The sequence below is a fragment of the Saccostrea cucullata genome, unplaced genomic scaffold (assembly GCF_032062105.1).
Source record: "Saccostrea cucullata isolate Sc308-1 unplaced genomic scaffold, CSIRO_AGI_Scuc_v1 ctg299, whole genome shotgun sequence".
In the NCBI taxonomy this organism is placed as follows: domain Eukaryota; kingdom Metazoa; phylum Mollusca; class Bivalvia; order Ostreida; family Ostreidae; genus Saccostrea; species Saccostrea cuccullata.
Window position 1 is genome coordinate 166,616 of NW_026924125.1, and position 17,836 is coordinate 184,451.

The following is a 17,836-nucleotide window of genomic DNA, read 5'->3' on the forward strand; positions in this document are numbered from 1 at the left end:
GTTGATGCATCTTGGGTCCTTAAACAAGGTCAACTTAAAAATAGGTCACCTTGACCTACTTTTTGAATTTTATGGCTCATCTTTTCTACAACATTTCATCCCATTATTTCAGATACTGAGAGGTTTAGATACACCAAACCTTGTAAGTTTATGCATCTTGGGGCCTTAAAACATATTTATGAAAAAGTAGGTCACTGTGACCTACTTTTTGAATTTTGCAGGCATTTGTTTTCAGATTGTTTAAAAGGCATATTTTGAATACTTTCAGACCTATCATCATCAAACTTTGTCAGTTGATGCATCTTGGGTCTTCGGAAAATGTCGACCAAAGAGTAGGTCACGGTGACCTACTTTTGACATTTTATGGCTATATTTCAGTATCTTAGGTACTTTTTGGCTTATAATCATCAAACTTTGTCAGTTGATACAACTTGGGTTTTCGGAGAATGTCGACCATAAAGTAGGTCACGGTGACCTACTTTTGACATTTTATGGCTATATTTCAATGTCTTAGGTACTTTTTGGCTTAGAATCATCAAACTTTGTCAGTTGATGCAACTTAGGTTTTCGGAGAATGTCGACCAAAAATCATCAAACATTGTCAGTTGATGCATCTTGGGTCCTCGGAAAATGTTGACCAAAAAGTAGGTCATGGTGACCTACTTTTGACATTTTATAGCTATATTTAAGTATTTTTAGGTATTTTTTGGCTTAGAACTATCAAAACTTTGTCATTTGATGCAACTTGGTTTTTCGAAGAATGTCGACCAAAAAGTAGGTCAGTGTGACCTAGTTTTGACATTTTATCGCTATATCTTAGGTACTTTTTGGCTAAGAATTATCAAACATTGTCAGTTGAGGCATCTTGGGTTTTCAGAGAATGTCGACCAAAAAGTAGGTCACAATGACCTACTTTTAATTAGATACTTATTGGCTTAGAATCATCAAACATTGTCAGTTGATGCATTTGGGTCCTCGGAAAATGTTGACCAAAAAAGAAGTCACGGTGACTTATTTTTGACATTTTATGGCTTTATTTAAATATCTCTGGTACTAATTGGCTTAGAATCATCAAACTCCGATAGTTGATGCATCTTTGGTCCTCGGGGAATGTCAACCATGAGAAGGTCACAGTGACCTACTTTAATATGTGAGGTACTTATTCAATAGAACCATCAATCTTTGTCAATTAATGCATCTTGAGTCCTCAGAAAGTTTCAAATCAAAAAGTAGGTCACCATGTGCTACTTATGGTATTTTATAGCTATACTGAAATATTTTTAGTCCTAACAGGCAAAGAATCATCAAACTTTGTCAGTTCATGCATCTTAGGATACTTAGAGTAAGAGACTTCAAATAGAAGTGATAGATTGTACAATTTATCAGAAGAGCGATTCAAGGCCCTTGGGCCTCTTGTTTTAGTTACACATAGGTCGCAAAAACGTCGTGTACGAGGTTGCACCGCCTGGACATACCTTTGCTTATAAAAACATTACTAATTTATTAAAAAATAAAATTTATGATTTATGGTTTATTCTTTAGATAGAAAAGATGATGCTAACTGGATATTTTAAAATTCATTGATGTGCCTAAAGCGGTTTTAATTTTATGACGCTAGTCCACGAACTTTTTGATAACCCCTCGTACACACATTATTTATTGGGTATGATTACTTTAACTTTCAATCCATGAATATCAGGTATGTTTCCAAAAATAATGAAGCTAGATTGCCAATAAGTGAAAAGTTTATTGTGTTTTTTCTTCCATTAAAACCATCTAATTAATGTTATTTATTCTTTATTATATTTCCCACTATGACTGCGAGTACTGTGTTAAAGGCAGAGAACTCATGTCATAAACTGCATATAAAAAGGGTCTTTCATGAAGACAAGAGTAGCAGCCCTTTGGTAATAGATCTCGAACTTGACTCAAGAGGTCCTGCATGTCATCATAGTCTTGCTGTCGTGGCAACTGTCTGGCCATCCTCACTGCTTCTGACTGCAGAAAAAAGTAAACTGAGTTTTAATAACTAACAACTAAAGAGGCATTTTCCTTAAATTTGGAATGTTCTCATTTGCTTGAAAATTCATTTTAATGATAAATTATGGAATACTCATATTTTATAAAAGTTACCTTTATTCTCAAGTGGAACCTATATTTTTTTAGGAGGTGGGATGGTGTTGATTCACTAATATCTTGTGATATTGATCTTTAACATAGCATAAAAAACCATGAATACCTTGAGATAATTGATGACCTTGAGGGGTCGTGACCTCAGGATGGAATCTGCCCCTGTGTTGTGTATCAGTTCCAGAATCTCCTTAAGGTCGTCTATCCCATACGTAGGAATACATGGAGACAAGGAAGATAACTCAGCCTGTACATCATCATTGGCATCTGCAAAATCAACAAAGATAAATATCAAATCAATGGCTTATTCTTTGTTCAGGAGTCAGGACTCACACCTTTTTCAATGATTTCACTGAAATCCATTTATAATTTTGCAGAGAAAAAAATGAGTGAAAACATATAGCTTTCTTCTCAACTAACATGTGTATGGGGAAAAAATTACCCTGTAACAACTTTAAGACAAGAGGCCCATGGGCCACATCGCTCACCTGAGCACTGTGGCGAGGAAAAATTAAAAATTGGTTTATTATTGAAAAGTTTAAATCCAAACGTAGTCCCATGACCAATCATGGCTTCGCTATTCTTGAGAAGAAATTTTTAACAATTTTCCTATATATTTCTATGCAAAAAATTTGGTTGGCCATTGTGGCCCCGCCCTACCCCCAGGGTTATGATTTGAACAAACTTGAATCTACACTACATGAGGATGCTCCCATATAAACATGATCAATTATGGCATTGCAATTTTTGAGAAGAAGATTTTTTAAAAAATTCCTATATATTTCTATGTAAAACTTTGGCTGGCCATTTTTGCCCTGCCCCGCCCCTACCCCCGGGGGTCATGATTTGAACAAATTTGAATCTACACTACCTGAGGATGCTTCCATATAAATGTGGTCAATTATGGCTTTACTATTCTTGAGAAGAAGATTTTTAAAGAATTTTCCTATATATTTTTATGTAAAACTTTGGTCGTCCACTGTGGCCCCGCCCTACCCCCTGGGGTCATGATCTGAACAAAAATGAATTTACACAACCTGAGGAAACTTCCATATAAGATTCATCTTTCCTGGCACAGTGGTTCGTGAGAAGAAGATTTTTAAAAAAATTTCCTATATCTTTCTTTGTAAAACTTTGGTCGGCCATTGTGGCCCCGCCCTACCCCAGGGGGTCATGATTTGAACAAACTTGAATCTACACTACCTGAGGATGCTTCCATATAAGTTTCAGCTTTCCTGGCACAGTGGTTCTTGAGAAGAAGACTTTTAAAGAATTTTCCTATATATTTCTATGTAAAACTTAAGGATGCTTCCATATAAGTTTCAGCTTCCCTGGCACAGTGGTTCTTGAGAAGAAGATTTTTCAAACATGTCACCAAACTTTTATTAATTCCCAATTATCTCCCCTTGAATGAGGGCGTGGCCCTTCATTTGAACAAAATTGAATCCCCTTCACCCAAGGATGCTTTCTGGCAAGTTTGGTTGAAACTGGCCCAGCGGTTCTTGAGAAGAAGTGGAAAATGTGAAAAGTTTTACAGACAGACAGACAGACGGACTACAGACAAAATGTGATCAGAAAAGCTCACTTGAGCCTTCGGCTCAGGTGAGCTAAAAATGTTCAAAGCAAATTCTTAACCCAGCTTTTAATATTAATGTTTGACCAGACTCACATAAATCATAATTTATAGATAATTTTGCTCATACCAAAGAAGAGTTTGATGTTGATTCCATTACTTGTGAACCTGTTATCCCTGAGGACTGGGTACATCTCTGATGTTCTGTACTGAACAGCTAGCTCCCTAAAGGTTTCCCAGAGACTGCCTAACAATCTGGAAGTTAAAAAAAATATAATAAAGATGGATTCTTATATGAACTAGCATTTATTAACATAAATGTGTTTTTGGCCATCATTGTAACCAGTTATCTCCTTTTAAAAGAACAATTAAGAAGAGTTATCCAATCTTGGAGCATTAATTGCAAACACAAATCCCATCAAGGTGAGCTTAAAATTAATTTATAATTCACAATATTCTTGAAATTCTGCATTTTTCGACTGCAGTAGCCCATTAACAACTCGATCTTCACTACGTTTTACTTACTCTGGAGTGATTTTGATTGGTCGTTCCAGTGGTTCTGTGGGTAAAACATGGTCCCTCATTAGTCGGTGGTATAAAACTGTCTCATGCACACGATGTGGATTTAAGATGTGGATTTTGTAGTCATGGTAACATGTCCAAATACCACATGACTTCAGAGGACCAATCAGTTCCCAGCATTGTGTGTCTGCCATTTGACTGAATAAAAAAATGATGAAAGTAAACATCCTGCATGTTGTATTGTGTATGACACTATTGTGCAGTGTCAACAAAAATTATCTTCCTCTCTGATTTATGAACTTATATTTGCCAAATAGACCTTCAGATTTTTTTTAAATGATCATGCATTACAGATTATAAAATATAACTATCAATTATAAAAGAGATAAATCACAACTCCTTTGGTGAATTTAAATTTCAAAGATATATGCAGAAAGAAACAGTTTTCCTAAAATTCAAATTAAATTTTGACACATGCGTAAGACCAAAATTTAGTCACAGGCCACATTTCGGTGCCTAGATTTAGGTTTCTATGCTATTTATGGTTGGAAATTAACAGAAAATTATGTTAATCACTAAAGTACATACAGTCACTATGATTATAGACGAATTTCACATTCCTGAGAGTTATCTCCCGTTGTCGGCGTAACGCTCATTTTACCCTCTTTGTCCTTTGTAACTTACCAGTTAATATTTTTAAAATTCAAACGTTATATGACAATTTTGATTTGTACCTGTATTGCCAGAGTATGGGGCAACATGAAAAACATAATGATCATATTCATAAAGATTTTATTTCTAGGATTCTGACCCATAAAGTTGGTAAGGTTATTGAAGGAAAACAGCGTCTTACGCTGGTTGACCCCGGATTGACCCCGCGAAGGGGAATAACTTTTGTAAATGTGAAAGTCGTCTATTATGTCAAATTGAACTGCTCTGCATACAATAAGTGATTTACAAATGACGTCATAATACTGTAGGTTTACTGAATAGCCTTATTTAGAAATAAAATTTTTATTCACATTAGTTTACTTCGCTTCAGTTGTTAAAAGTGAACACAATTTAATTCGCATTATTTCAATTAGCATTAGTTTACTTTGCATAAATTTACTGCGAATAAAACTCTCCGTGTGAATAGGGCGTTAGATTATCTGTTTTGCTAAAGATTTACAAAATCTTGTTTGCAATAACCTGGCTGTAAGACATGATGAGAACGTCTCTTTAAGCTTCTGGAGGCTGAAAGGTAATGCCTTCTCCTTCCTTGGAATCAGACTTTCTGGGGAGGTACCATGTTTACGAGCTGTCTTCAATAACTGCTCTTTTATTGTCGGAGTTCTCTGAAGCTTGCTGTTCTGAACTTTGTGCTTCAAGCTCTGGTTTAACAATGGCTTTGTTCCACTAAAATTATAATGTGATATCTTACATGTAACTAAATTATGAATCAATGATTTAAGCATATTGTTTTGATTGCACATAATATGCACATGTATTAAATTATTCCAAACATATTGTAAGATTTTGCAAAATTAGTTATTCTGTTAAAAATTCCTATTGTAAACATAACTAAATCCCTTTAAAAAAAATTAAAACCATTGTCAATATATTACTGTCAATAAGCAAGTTTTATTCAGAATTGAATTTTGGTCTTAGTCATGCGTTCTTGTAAAAAATGGCCCAGATCAGTAAGATTTAGAATAGAGAATTTTCCATCTTGTAAACAGCTCACCCTTTCTCTGCGGCTTGTGCGCCAGCTCTGAGCTCATAGGTTGTTCTCTCAGAAACAGTAAGATTGTCCCAGGCTTCTCTGATCAATTCTGTTATTCTGTTTCCAGAGCAGTTTGGGTTAGCTGTGATAACTAGAGAAAAATTGAATTAGCATATAATACTGTTCATATTTAAAACTTGTAATGTGCTAAATTTCTCTATTTAAGGATAGAAAGCATTTAAAAACAACAACACTGCATACATGTATATCATATGTGTCAGATCTTCTAAATAGATACAATGTCATGAGTGAATTTTATATGAAGCACTCAAGATGAACAACAAGATAAGCAATTATAAAATAGGTATAAATTAATATACATGTATAAAATAAATATTATATACCTTTTGGAGTCATCTTTTTCGCAAAAAGTTTAAAGGCATTTCCTTTCTGGGGAGTTGAAAATGAATTCTTGTCATCAAAAATAATCTGAAAAAGAAGAAATCGAAATGACACTTAACTAATATATCTGTCTGTTAAAAGAAATCTTAGTTATTTAATGAAAGTTTCAAGTTTTTCATTTAAACAGTCATTTTGTTTCACTGTATGGATACTGCATGTGCCCAATAAAATATACATGTACCCGGTATATATATAGAGACTTGTTTCATTATCAGGTTTTATTAATGTAATTCAATGTCACAATCTTGTCACAGTTCATTTCCTTGTTTATAGTCACAATATCATTATTTTTTTTAATATAAACAGTAAAGTTAATTAAGAAACTACACATATACCCTTAATGAATGTAAATAGAATTACATTTATCTTTCATATACCTCTAAAGATCTCCTCTTCTTTGGGGGCGAATTTCCACTCTCAGGGGAAAGGGGGCGTTTCCCACAATTTAGAATCTTCACAGGCTAAAAAAAAGAAAAAAAAAATTCTTTAAGGACAATTTTATATATTAAGGATGGGTTTTGTCAAAATTTCATATCGAGATATATCATAATTTTCCCTCGCAAATATCATGATAATATCATGTTTTTGCAAGCAAGTTTACAATGAATTTCAATGAATGCATGAAAAAAGCCTGCATCGAAAACATAAAATATATCCAACTTACTATAATCACTATCAGTAAGAAATCATAAGAATATCATTCTAAAAATCATTTTAGACCTTGCAGTGAAATTTACCTCAATGACTTCTCCACTTGAGCTTTTTAACCCTTGACCTTTGCTCCATTGCTCTCCACTGGGTGCAGTAGGTTCTTTACTGTGGTTTTCCATAACACCCATATCTGGTTCACTTCCTGTCTGCTCTTTAGTTTCTGGCCAAGATGACAAAAGTTCTGATAAGGAATCATCAGTTAATTCATTGTTTTGTGAAATGACATTTGACCTCTCCTTGGTGTCATCTGGGGTCACCACATCAAATGATATCACAGGCACATCTAAGCCATCTGTCACAACTGAAGTCTGTTCATTGAATCTATCACCTGAGGTTTCCATTGTGTCAACTTCTCCAAAAGAATGGGATTCTGGAGCTGGTCCCTCAGTTTGTAGTTCCTGAGCGCTTGACAGGTTTGGACTTTCAGATCTTTTGGCTTGACCTGGTTCATTTTCATTAGTCACATTAGCAACTTTATCAAGCTGACTTTCATCATTTTTTCCTCCTCCTGGTAGAGTAACTCTAATCACAGGAAGGGACTCATCAAGTACACTAATGTCTTCCATGGATATGACCTTGACCTGGGGATTTGTGGTTACCATGGGAGTACTTCTGGCCTTGTTTTCAAGGTCTTGTTTCTTAGAAATTGTGACAGAAGGTTCATCAAGTTGTCCATTTTCTACAAAAAACCTTTTATTTTCTTTATTGCACTGCTTTGCTGGATCGTATGTGTTTTTCAGATATTCCTCCAAGAGTTCCAAAACAGCTTCCTAGAATTGGGGAAAAAACCCTCAAAAATCACCCTTTTATCTCAAACAGGTATGTTGACAAGAGGTTTATGGCTAACCTTCCAATCAACAAAGTGACTGTATAAGTGTATATCACCAAATTTTGTCAAAATGTGAAAGTTAATACTATTATGAGTGTTATAAAAACAATTTAATGCAGCTAACTGCTTTGATATATTTAGGTAATAATCTCATTATTTGATGAATTGAATTTGGTTAAATATATATACATGACAAAATATCTGTCCTACACAACTTCAGGTAAATAATGATTTTTTTTAACAACAAAAATGCCCCTCCCTCCTGCACACTCAGTTTTAAGGATTACCAGCAATGTCCTACCTGTTTGTGTAGGAAGACCCTAGTTTTGTTAGGTTCTACATTGACATCTAGATCAGAGGGTGGAATCACTACAGAAATGATAAACACTGGGTATCTACCCTTCTCCAAGCCAAGGTAACTTCTGATCATCTTACAGAAAAAAAGAAAAACTCTAAATTAAACAAGAATTTTCCTAGAAGAAAACATTAATCATTCCTCATTTCAGTGTTGTGTTATCACCTTTTCAATCTCTTTATGGTGGACTGGTCTCTGGTTTATAAACACGAAGCTTCTGTCGTTAACACTGCGTGACACTGACGCCCACTCACATCCCACAGAGGGTAAATACAGCTCCATTTCCACCTATGAAGTTTTCAAATAAATTAATATGTTATTACTGTAACAGTATTTTATCTAGGGATGGGTATCGCCACACATTTCGTATCGCGATATATCACGATTTTCCCCACAATATCACGATTATATCATGATATTTTTAAAAGCAGTTTTTACAATGATTTCATATGAAAAGTCATTATTTTTCTAAACCAGAAGTCTCTGTCGAGACTGTAGCTCTACTGGTTTATACTTAAAACAAAGGAAGAGAAAAGTAGCAGTTGGGACTTGAGACTTTAAATCAGCAATAAATAGAAAAATGATCCTTGCCACTCATCAAAATAAAAACCAATGCACAGAATTATGTATCTTAGTATAGTCTACTTGTGTGCCAAGTTATATTGAAATCAGACCAAAACTGCAGGAGGAGTAGCAATTTGAAAGAATTTCACAAAAATTTCTATTTTTAGTAACCATGGCAACACCGTTTATTGAAATAAAAACCGATGCACAGAATTATGTATCTTAGTGTAGTCTACTTGTGTGCCAAGTTATACTGAAATCAGACCAAACTGTAGGAGGAGTAGCATTTTGAAAGAATTTCACAAAAATTTCTATTTTTAGTAACCACGGCAAAACTGTTTATCGAAATCAAAAACCGATGCACAGAATTATGTATCTTAGTGTACTCTACTTGTGTGCCAAGTCATACTGAAATTGGACCAAAACTGTAGGAGGAGTAGCATTTTGAAAGAATTTCATAGAAATTTCTATTTTTAGTAACCACGGCAACACCGTTCATCGAAAATCAAAAACCCATGCACAGAATTATGTATCTTAATGTAGTCTACTTGTTTGCCAAGTTATATTGAAATCGGACCAAAACTGTAGGAGGAGTAGCATTTTAAAAGTATTTCACACAAATTTCTATTTTTAGTAACCATGGCAACACCGTTCATCGAAATCAAAAACCGATGCACAGAATTATGTATCTTAGTGTAGTCTACTTGTGTGCCAAGTTATATTGAAATCGGACCAAAACTGTAGGAGGAGTAGCATTTTGAAAGAATTTCACAGAAATTTCTATTTTTAGTAACCACGGCAACACCGTTCATTGAAATCAAAAACCGATGCACAGAATTATGTATCTTAGTGTAGTCTATTTGTATGCCAAGTTATATTGAAATCGGACCAAAACTGTAGGAGGAGTAGCATTTTGAAAAATTGTTTACAGACAGACAGACAGCTAGACGGACGGACGACGGACGCATTACTATCGCATAAGCTCTTCTGGTCTCTGACCAGTAGAGCTAAAAATATGCTAGAAAAACAAAATTTTACTTTCTTGAAATTTTTATGCATATAAAATCAATTATGTTGGACGGTAAGATGCTGTTCTTTTCACTTTTTACTACATTTTTTATACTTTCTGTAATTGTAATTTGAAAGATTGAACAAATAAATGAATAATCTCTGGACTTTATAATATGTGCCTTAAGACCGGTATTTAGGTCTCCGTATCACCATACGTATCACGCAACAAAAAATCGCGATATACCTGTATACCGATAAAATCGCACATCTCTAATTTTTTCACTGCCTCATGCGTCCTCCAGGGCACGAAGAGGATAAGTAAGTAAGTACAGTATTTTTAGAAAAGAATGAAAATAAGTAATCAATGCGTGCCATGGAGGTTTTAAATTTTGAAGCTTGTTCAGAAAATTTGTTCAAATATTTTTTATGATATAAGATAGAATTCACTCTTATTTAAGTCACATTGGTGTATAGTTTTAAGAGAATTCCATACATGTAACAGCAAGGCCTTATTTGTATTAATTCATGACTACCCACCGAAAGAAAGTAACATCCAACACCTTTACATATATACCTTTGGAAATTCCAGAACAAGCTCCTTTTTCTGAAGGTTATTCCCAACAACATTTCCAAGAGTTTCAAATATGGCGGTCTTGAGATCTGACACAGGATTTTTCTGCCAGACGACATCTTTGTTGTGTCGTATATTGATCCGCACTGAGGGGAATATAATTCCGTAAGACAGAAGAAGGTCCTCAATGCGTTTTAACTCATCTTTCTTTTTCTTGTTTGTGTTGTAAAACTGTCTCCTAACTGGTAGATTCTTAAACAAGTTAAAGGCAGTGATAGTTGTACCTGTAAAATATATCTTTGAAAATTGAATTTGATTCCATGTTTTGCTACCGCTATACGGTATATCTTAAACATTCCAGATATCAACTCATGCCCTGTTCACACGACGAGTTTAATTCGCAGTAAATTAATGCAAAGTAAACTAATGCGAATCAAAATAATGCGAATTAAATTGCGTTCACACGACAGCGAATGCGAAGTAAAGTAATGCGAATTAAATTCTACTTCTACGGCCAGGCGTCAGTAAGGCTATTATGATGTCATTTGCAAATCACGTCACCTTATGCAGGAGCAGATGCATTTGACATAATGTTACAGTGTCTGTACATACATTTTTGGGATTAACACAATTTACCTTAGTTTTTCACTCAAAAATAGCACAAATACTTCAAGCTGACCACGGACATGTGGATTTGACCTAATTTTGTTATTACGCATGCCTCAAAATTTAATTCGAATTAGCTTCGCTTAGCGTTCATACGGAGCTAATGCGAAGTAATGTAATGCGCAGTAAACTAATTCGAATTAAACTAATTTGCATTAAATTCTCCGTGTGAACGCTAAGCGAAGCTAATTCGCAGTAACTTTACGTTTAATTCGAATTAAACTCTCCGTGTGAACAGGGCATCAGTCTCAGTTGTAAATTTGCCCTCAAACAAAACAATACACACACCTTTTCCAAGATGGGTTGGTCGAGATGAAGTTATCTGCCCTTGGTAATTATAACTGTAGGTGGTGCTGATTTCCTCGTCCTTTGTCCTAGTGGTGATTGACAGGTTGGATACGGTACAGAGTGACCCCAGGGCCTCACCTCTAAAGCCGTAGGTCACTAGATCCTCCAGGTCTGAGAAGCTGCTGATTTTAGAGGTGTGGTACTTCTTGGCTACCAATGGGACATCTGCGGTTGGTATTCCTGAACCATTGTCTCTAAGTTCAATTTTATCCAAACCATAGTTTTCCTAAAGTAAATTCAAAACAAAAGACTTTTATCACAATCACATCTCAGTTGCTGTTGAGTTTTAAGATGTTGTACTATTTTATTTTCTCCTTCCTCTGCCTCAATACAATTTTTATGAGATTCCCTAGACCCTCTCAGTTTAACACATCCAAGACTCCTCTGCTTTTTATATTTTTGTGACACATGTCAAGGGGTTAGAGTCAGAGGAATCTCAGATTAAATTAACACGTTATTTGGTCATTAAGAAAATGACAAATTGAGTTTTTTGACAAACACGAGATTCATAATTAGATTAGAACTCTTTACTTTGCAGTGTATAATTCGAAATCCGATCATTAGACATTACCTGATTACAATGTCAATGACTGTCATGCTTACCAAACGCAGCTCTAAAGACGTGGCACCTGCGTCAAGTGAATTCTCTACAAGCTCTTTCACGACGCTATATACTGATGTTATCACTTGTGAGCTTCCAAGGAGACGAATCGTCTCTCTGGGAAGTTCATGCATCGATCCTCTCAAATCAGTCATATCGAAAGTAGAAAACGCGCGTTTCAAAAAACCGAAAGTAAAACAAGCCGATCCTCAAAAATATTTATTTGCTGTTTACTATTTGTAAGTCATGTTTTTGTTTGATTTTGGGGGTACAATTTTGTAGAATAAAATATTTGGACACACTTGCATAAATAAATTATTAGGCCTTGACGTCGATCAGGAATCTAAGAATATAGATCGGGTTCGACATTTTACTACTAGGCCTACCGCCTGACGATTTGGCCTGAGCTGACCCTCTGGCTCTGTGAAAGCTAACAGCCTAAACAGGTGTCCATGTGGTAAAGGTATTGTAAGTTTATATTTGTCAACAGGTTTCTCATTGTAAATACCTGTAGTAACTCTATATTTTCACTGAAGTGTTTTTTTTAACAACACAATGCTGGGAACTGGTGAAAGGAAATGTCACATCATATGGCATCGAGACACTTGCTCCTGGCGATAAAAATATATTTTAAAAACTATATACGATCTACATGTACTTTGTATAGGACGTGATTGGGATATTCTCTTCTATAGAGAAGTGAACCAGGCTTTTGCCTACATCTAGTGCGAATGGGGGGGGGGGGGTCATGAAAAAAGTTTTCCATGATAAAAAGTCAGGGATACTCAAGCTGTAAAAAGTCAGCTTAAAAGTGTCATAAACATCCTTAGATGACATAAATTGTAGACTTCTGAGTTAGATGAAATTCCTTTGAATATAATAAGATAAGATAAGATTAAGATTTATTAATTCCAATCGGGGCCCTTCAGGGCATACAAGTAATGATTTATGACGATAGGAAACAAATGCATACCTACATTAATGATTAATGTAAAATTTTTATTCAGCTCTAAAATTCATATACAGTGAAGTCGCCAATTGAATTCCGGGTCATGTCAGGGTGTTTCGTTGATATTTTGCAAATCTGTTAAATTTATATTTTAATAATATGCAATATATGTATTGAAAGAACAAATAGTGAGTCATCCAAGCACCTCTTCGTTTTTCAAAGTAGCTACAAGGGAACAATATTTACAGGGGTATTTCAGCAAGGCCTAGCTTCCCCAGTTACAAATCATTTTCTCCATTTCAGGGTCATGTGACTTCACGGTCGTGTAATATTCATGGAATGCTTCGGAACGCGATTTTTCTGATGTTGAAACATAAAACAATTGATGCAGCTTGGAAAAAAAGTAAAACAATCACAGAAATATGTTTAAATTATTTTTAAAACAATTACAACAAAACATTTAATTGTAGTATGCAGAATGTAAAAAATGTATTAGGATTAGAAATAAATACAATTAAATTCATTTATTTAAAAGATGCATTTGAAGGGTTAACTCGATTTTAATTTTTAGAAAAAATATTTTCCAGTAAGAATACTTTTGAAAATCAAGGTAAATACATGGTTGTCGAATGGTTTTGTACATATAATTTTGAGATGTTCATGCCACGAGATTGAGTGACCCGCAATTGGAGAAACTACTACAAATTGATTAATAATCATTATAATTTTATTTGAGCAGCGATCATTATGATTGATTTCTGAGTTAAAACTAAATGCATTTGTCATACTTTCGAGCTCTTATTATTTATCTAGAACTTTTATATCAGCGCCTTTCTGCAGCTAACAAAAACGAAAGTAGCCCGACACCGCAGCAGAAACATCCAAGTCTTTAATGAGTGGTTTCAGAATTTCGATTGTCGGATGCTCTCTTAAAGTTGATATTCAAAATTTTGTAATTAATTAAACAGATCTTCACGACCAAATTCGTTAAGTTTTTTGTGCTTAAATTTTAACACTAGGCATAAAATACACGCGAGTTAATATAATACATTGTCCACTGTAACAGTTATAGAACTAAGAATTAATATAACAAATATTGTACAACTTTAATGTTTATATTTGTATATGGGTCATATTGTAAAAATGTGGGTTATGTAGTGTAATAGTTGGGCTGCAGGTATTGGCCTTCATATCTCAGAATACTATAGGTAGATCACCTGACTTGTGATGCAGGGGTTTGATTCACGATCCACCCAATGGCATGCACAAATTTCTCCCTTCCTGTTGATAAAGAATTAAAATAGTTTATATAAAAAAAAATATGAATTGGTGTTGTCAGATTCATCGGTAACAGAAAGATACATGTATTCAATTTGGTATTTATAATCTATAGTACTTGGGGCAAAACTCAGAAGGATGTTATGTATTGGAAGTTATATAACTGAAGGTAAATATATATAAACACCAGGGCATCATGGACAATGTTGATCAGTACTGCTAGTATTTAATTCACAGAGAGTACACAGTTATAATTGTCCACACAGTGTTGAAATATCTAATTGACAAGAATGTGAAAACACTCTTTTAAAACTTGCATGAACTAGTACATTGTACAAGTATCTGTCAAACATAAAATATAGTTTTTTGTTGATTTTGAAGAGTATTTACATTGTAAGGTCTTTATGACTGGAAATACATACATGTACATTCACTTATTTCTACCAAAACTTTTCCAGACACCTGAGGCAAGATGGGGTCGGCCACTGAAGAAGTCAACCAGAATAAAAACTCGGAGCCCAGCAGTGATGACGAAAAAACTCCCTTTACTGAGAAGGAGGTCAATGGGGATGATGTTCAGATTGTGAAGAATGGCATCGAAAATTGTCAGGACCACTCAACTTCTTCAAAAGATAAAAAAGGGGGCATAATGACCAAGCTCAAAAACAATGCCATTTACAGAGAAAAGTATCTGATATCACTTGGAATAATGTGGAGTTTCTTTGTTCTAGTAAGTAAAATTATTTATATTGTGGAAATTAAAAAAAAAAAAATTATTTATATTTTTTTTCTTTTTCTCAAAACTGTAGAGGGACTGGTGATATTTGAAGCATGGAATGTTAGTCATGTTACATTTTTTTTTGCATGAAGATGGTTATGTTTTATTATACCCCCTGCTCCAAAGGAGAGGGGGTTATACTATTTTACCCATGTGTGTCTGTCTATTTGTCTGTACTAAATTTCTTTTTGCACTTTTTCTCAGTAACTGATCTGATGACAGATGCTTGAAATTTTACACACGCCTTGATTAGACTTGCCATGTGATAGGATTAATTTTTTTTTATACAATGTCAACTTTCTGTGTATAATTTATGCATTTGTCTTTCTGACTGAATTTCAGAATATTCACATGAGAGTGCATTATTCCATATAATAGCAGGGGTATTACTAGTGAGCATTGGGTCATAGATTTTTGTTGATTATGAATGTAATCTTTACTCCACAGGGTTGGACCATTGGTCAGTTTGGTCCATCTTTATTGGACCTAAGGATCATCACAAATGCATCATTGAAAAAAGCCTCTGGATTCATGACTGGTCATTCGGTGGGGTACCTTGTGGGTTCCATTATATCAGGAATAATTTTTGACAAAATGAAAGGAGAGAAGACCTATTGTGTGTCTAGTTTTAGTTTGGCTTTGACTGTTATTGTTGCTTTCATACCATGGTGTTCTATTTATGAACTGATGGTTGGAATCCATGTGTTCAAAGGAATGGCAGGAGGAGGACTAGACACAAGTAAGTACTTATAATCATGCATGTCAAGATATATATATTATTTTTTACTTAGTAAAACTAACAGTTATTTCAAGTGCCAATAAAGTTATATTTTTAAGAAACATAATTTTCCAAGAGGGATTTAGTAGAAAACTATTTTCATAATTTAAGGTATGTCACTCGTGACATTGGCAAGGGATTTTTTTTTTTGATATTTTACATATCTATATATATATATATACTTTGTACTTATGCAGGATATGTAAACTCAAAGTGTGCACAATTTGTGCTAAAAATATCTCGGAAACATACATTGACGACCGATATATCTAACATATGAATACATGAAAATTTGTCAAAAAATATGTATGACCATAACCTATATGCCAAGTTTCTGACTTTCAGCATATATTGAATGAAACAAATCTGTACATTTTTGCCTATTTTCTTCACCATTATTTTTTGTAGCTGGTAATGCACTTCTTATAAGTCTATGGCGAGCTGATGGGAGATCATTCATGCAGAGTATCCATTTTGCCTTTGCTATTGGGGGAGCAATTTCGCCTTTCGTTACTGCCCCATTTCTGGCTCCAGATGAAAACCCTCAAAACAACTCAGTACCTAGCAGTGACATCATAGGAAATGCTAGTCTAACTACCACAACAGATCTAAGCAATGCAACACAGTGGGATGTTCCTCGGACAGAATCCAGATTATTTATTCCTTTTTCAATCGCGTCTTTTCTTGCAGTTACGGCAACCATCCCATTATTTGTTATGGCTTGCACATCAAAAAGACCAACTGAAAAAAAGACAGAAAAGTCTGAAGACGAAGAGGTCGATAAAGAAAGAAATGTGGAGAAATTATCAACCGGAATGAAGGTCCTAGTGTTAATAATTATGATGCTGTTAATGGGCCTCTATTGTGCCATGGAAGACGGATTTAATAATTTTCTTGCCACTTTTTGTGTCAGTGAGTTAAAATGGACCAAATACATAGCTTCTGTTGTCACTGCCGTGTTTTGGGCAAGTTTCACAGCTGGAAGATTTCTTGGCATATTCCTGGCTCGCAGTTTTAAGCCTGTGAGGATGATATTCATTCTTAGTGTTTTCCTACTCATAGGATTCTTGGGATTTTTTCTGACTGCCCAGTTCAAGTTTTATGAAGGAATTTGGATTTCTACAGGACTGATAGGATTTTCCATGTCCATCATTTTCCCTTCTATTTTCTCTTGGACGGAAGATTCCATTCTCCCTGTGACAGGGTTTATCGCTTCACTGTTTCTCATTGCATCTTCTGCAGGGTCGATGATAAATCCCATAATTCTAGGATTTTTGATGGAGAATTCCACTCCAATGTGGTTCACTTACATCATGTTAGGAGAATCTGTAATAATGTTAATGGTGTTTTTCTTGGTATGGACCATTGCTAATAGGATCAAACTTCCCAAGAACACATTCAAGGAAGTGAAAATTGAAATTCGTTCAGAAGATCCAGATGAGTACAGGAGTATTATTGCTGAAAGTGAAATAAATGAAGACCGTCTCTGAAAATTAATTTTTTTTTCTGGGTTTCCAAAAACAGCAAAGTTTTATTTTGAATTCCAAAATCAGCAAAGGAGTTATGTCTCTGATAGTGAAGTAAACAGAGACTATCTTTGAAAATGAAATATATCATTCTGGGATTTTCAAATTAATGAGTGCAGGTCAGAGTATTATAATTGCTGAAAGTGAAATAGGCAAAGATTGTGTCTGCTTTAAATTAAAATTCGTTCTGGATTTCAAAACTGAAGGAGTTTTATAATAGCAATAAAGTGATATAAATGAATTTTCATTCTTTGAAAGTATATAAACCTAGCATGATTTTCTAGCATTTCAAAATTGAGAGCAGATTTATTCCTTTTATGTTTTTAAAAATGATTAAAGACATTTTTTTGTGATTAAATTATTATTGATTTCAGGAGCCAGATTTATAAGCATGTTTAAATATCAAAAACTTAATATATTCCCTTTAGTTTTTAGAAATGTTGAAGACCAAAGTAATTTTTTGTTAAATGTTATCAATA

General features: G+C 34.5%; 2 protein-coding genes across 2 annotated transcripts; one reads left to right on the forward strand and one right to left on the reverse strand.

Annotated features, from left to right (window-relative positions):
* Positions 1-1,801: 1,801 nt before the first annotated feature.
* LOC134265817 (PMS1 protein homolog 1-like) lies at positions 1,802-12,225 on the reverse strand. Its single transcript, XM_062748030.1, has 14 exons — positions 12,051-12,225; positions 11,388-11,673; positions 10,437-10,717; positions 8,453-8,575; positions 8,234-8,362; positions 7,130-7,873; positions 6,770-6,853; positions 6,335-6,419; positions 5,952-6,081; positions 5,417-5,623; positions 4,229-4,423; positions 3,834-3,958; positions 2,240-2,397; positions 1,802-1,998 (listed from the first exon to the last, which is right to left on the reverse strand). The coding sequence occupies exons 1-14, from the start codon at positions 12,201-12,203 to the stop codon at positions 1,813-1,815; spliced, it is 2,886 nt and encodes a 961-aa protein (XP_062604014.1). The 5' UTR covers positions 12,204-12,225; the 3' UTR covers positions 1,802-1,812.
* A 161-nt stretch (positions 12,226-12,386) lies between these two features.
* On the forward strand, positions 12,387-17,560 carry LOC134265818 (sodium-dependent glucose transporter 1C-like). Its single transcript, XM_062748031.1, has 4 exons — positions 12,387-12,511; positions 14,734-15,005; positions 15,501-15,792; positions 16,240-17,560. The coding sequence occupies exons 2-4, from the start codon at positions 14,748-14,750 to the stop codon at positions 17,319-17,321; spliced, it is 1,632 nt and encodes a 543-aa protein (XP_062604015.1). The 5' UTR covers positions 12,387-12,511; positions 14,734-14,747; the 3' UTR covers positions 17,322-17,560.
* The last annotated feature ends 276 nt before the right edge of the window (positions 17,561-17,836 follow it).

What these genes read in the sequence shown, in the direction of transcription:
- LOC134265817 (XM_062748030.1), bottom strand. Translation starts at nt 12,203, where the DNA reads ATGACTGATTTGAGAGGATCGATGCATGAACTTCCCAGAGAGACGATT. An exon ending in CGTCTTTAGAGCTGCGTTTG is followed by an intron (nt 11,674 to 12,050) that starts GTAAGCATGACA and finishes AATTTACTTTAG; the next exon opens with GAAAACTATGGTTTGGATAA. An exon ending in GGGTCTTCCTACACAAACAG is followed by an intron (nt 7,874 to 8,233) that starts GTAGGACATTGC and finishes CCCCAATTCTAG; the next exon opens with GAAGCTGTTTTGGAACTCTT.
- LOC134265818 (XM_062748031.1), top strand. Translation starts at nt 14,748, where the DNA reads ATGGGGTCGGCCACTGAAGAAGTCAACCAGAATAAAAACTCGGAGCCC. An exon ending in TGTGGAGTTTCTTTGTTCTA is followed by an intron (nt 15,006 to 15,500) that starts GTAAGTAAAATT and finishes TTTACTCCACAG; the next exon opens with GGTTGGACCATTGGTCAGTT. An exon ending in AGGAGGAGGACTAGACACAA is followed by an intron (nt 15,793 to 16,239) that starts GTAAGTACTTAT and finishes TATTTTTTGTAG; the next exon opens with CTGGTAATGCACTTCTTATA.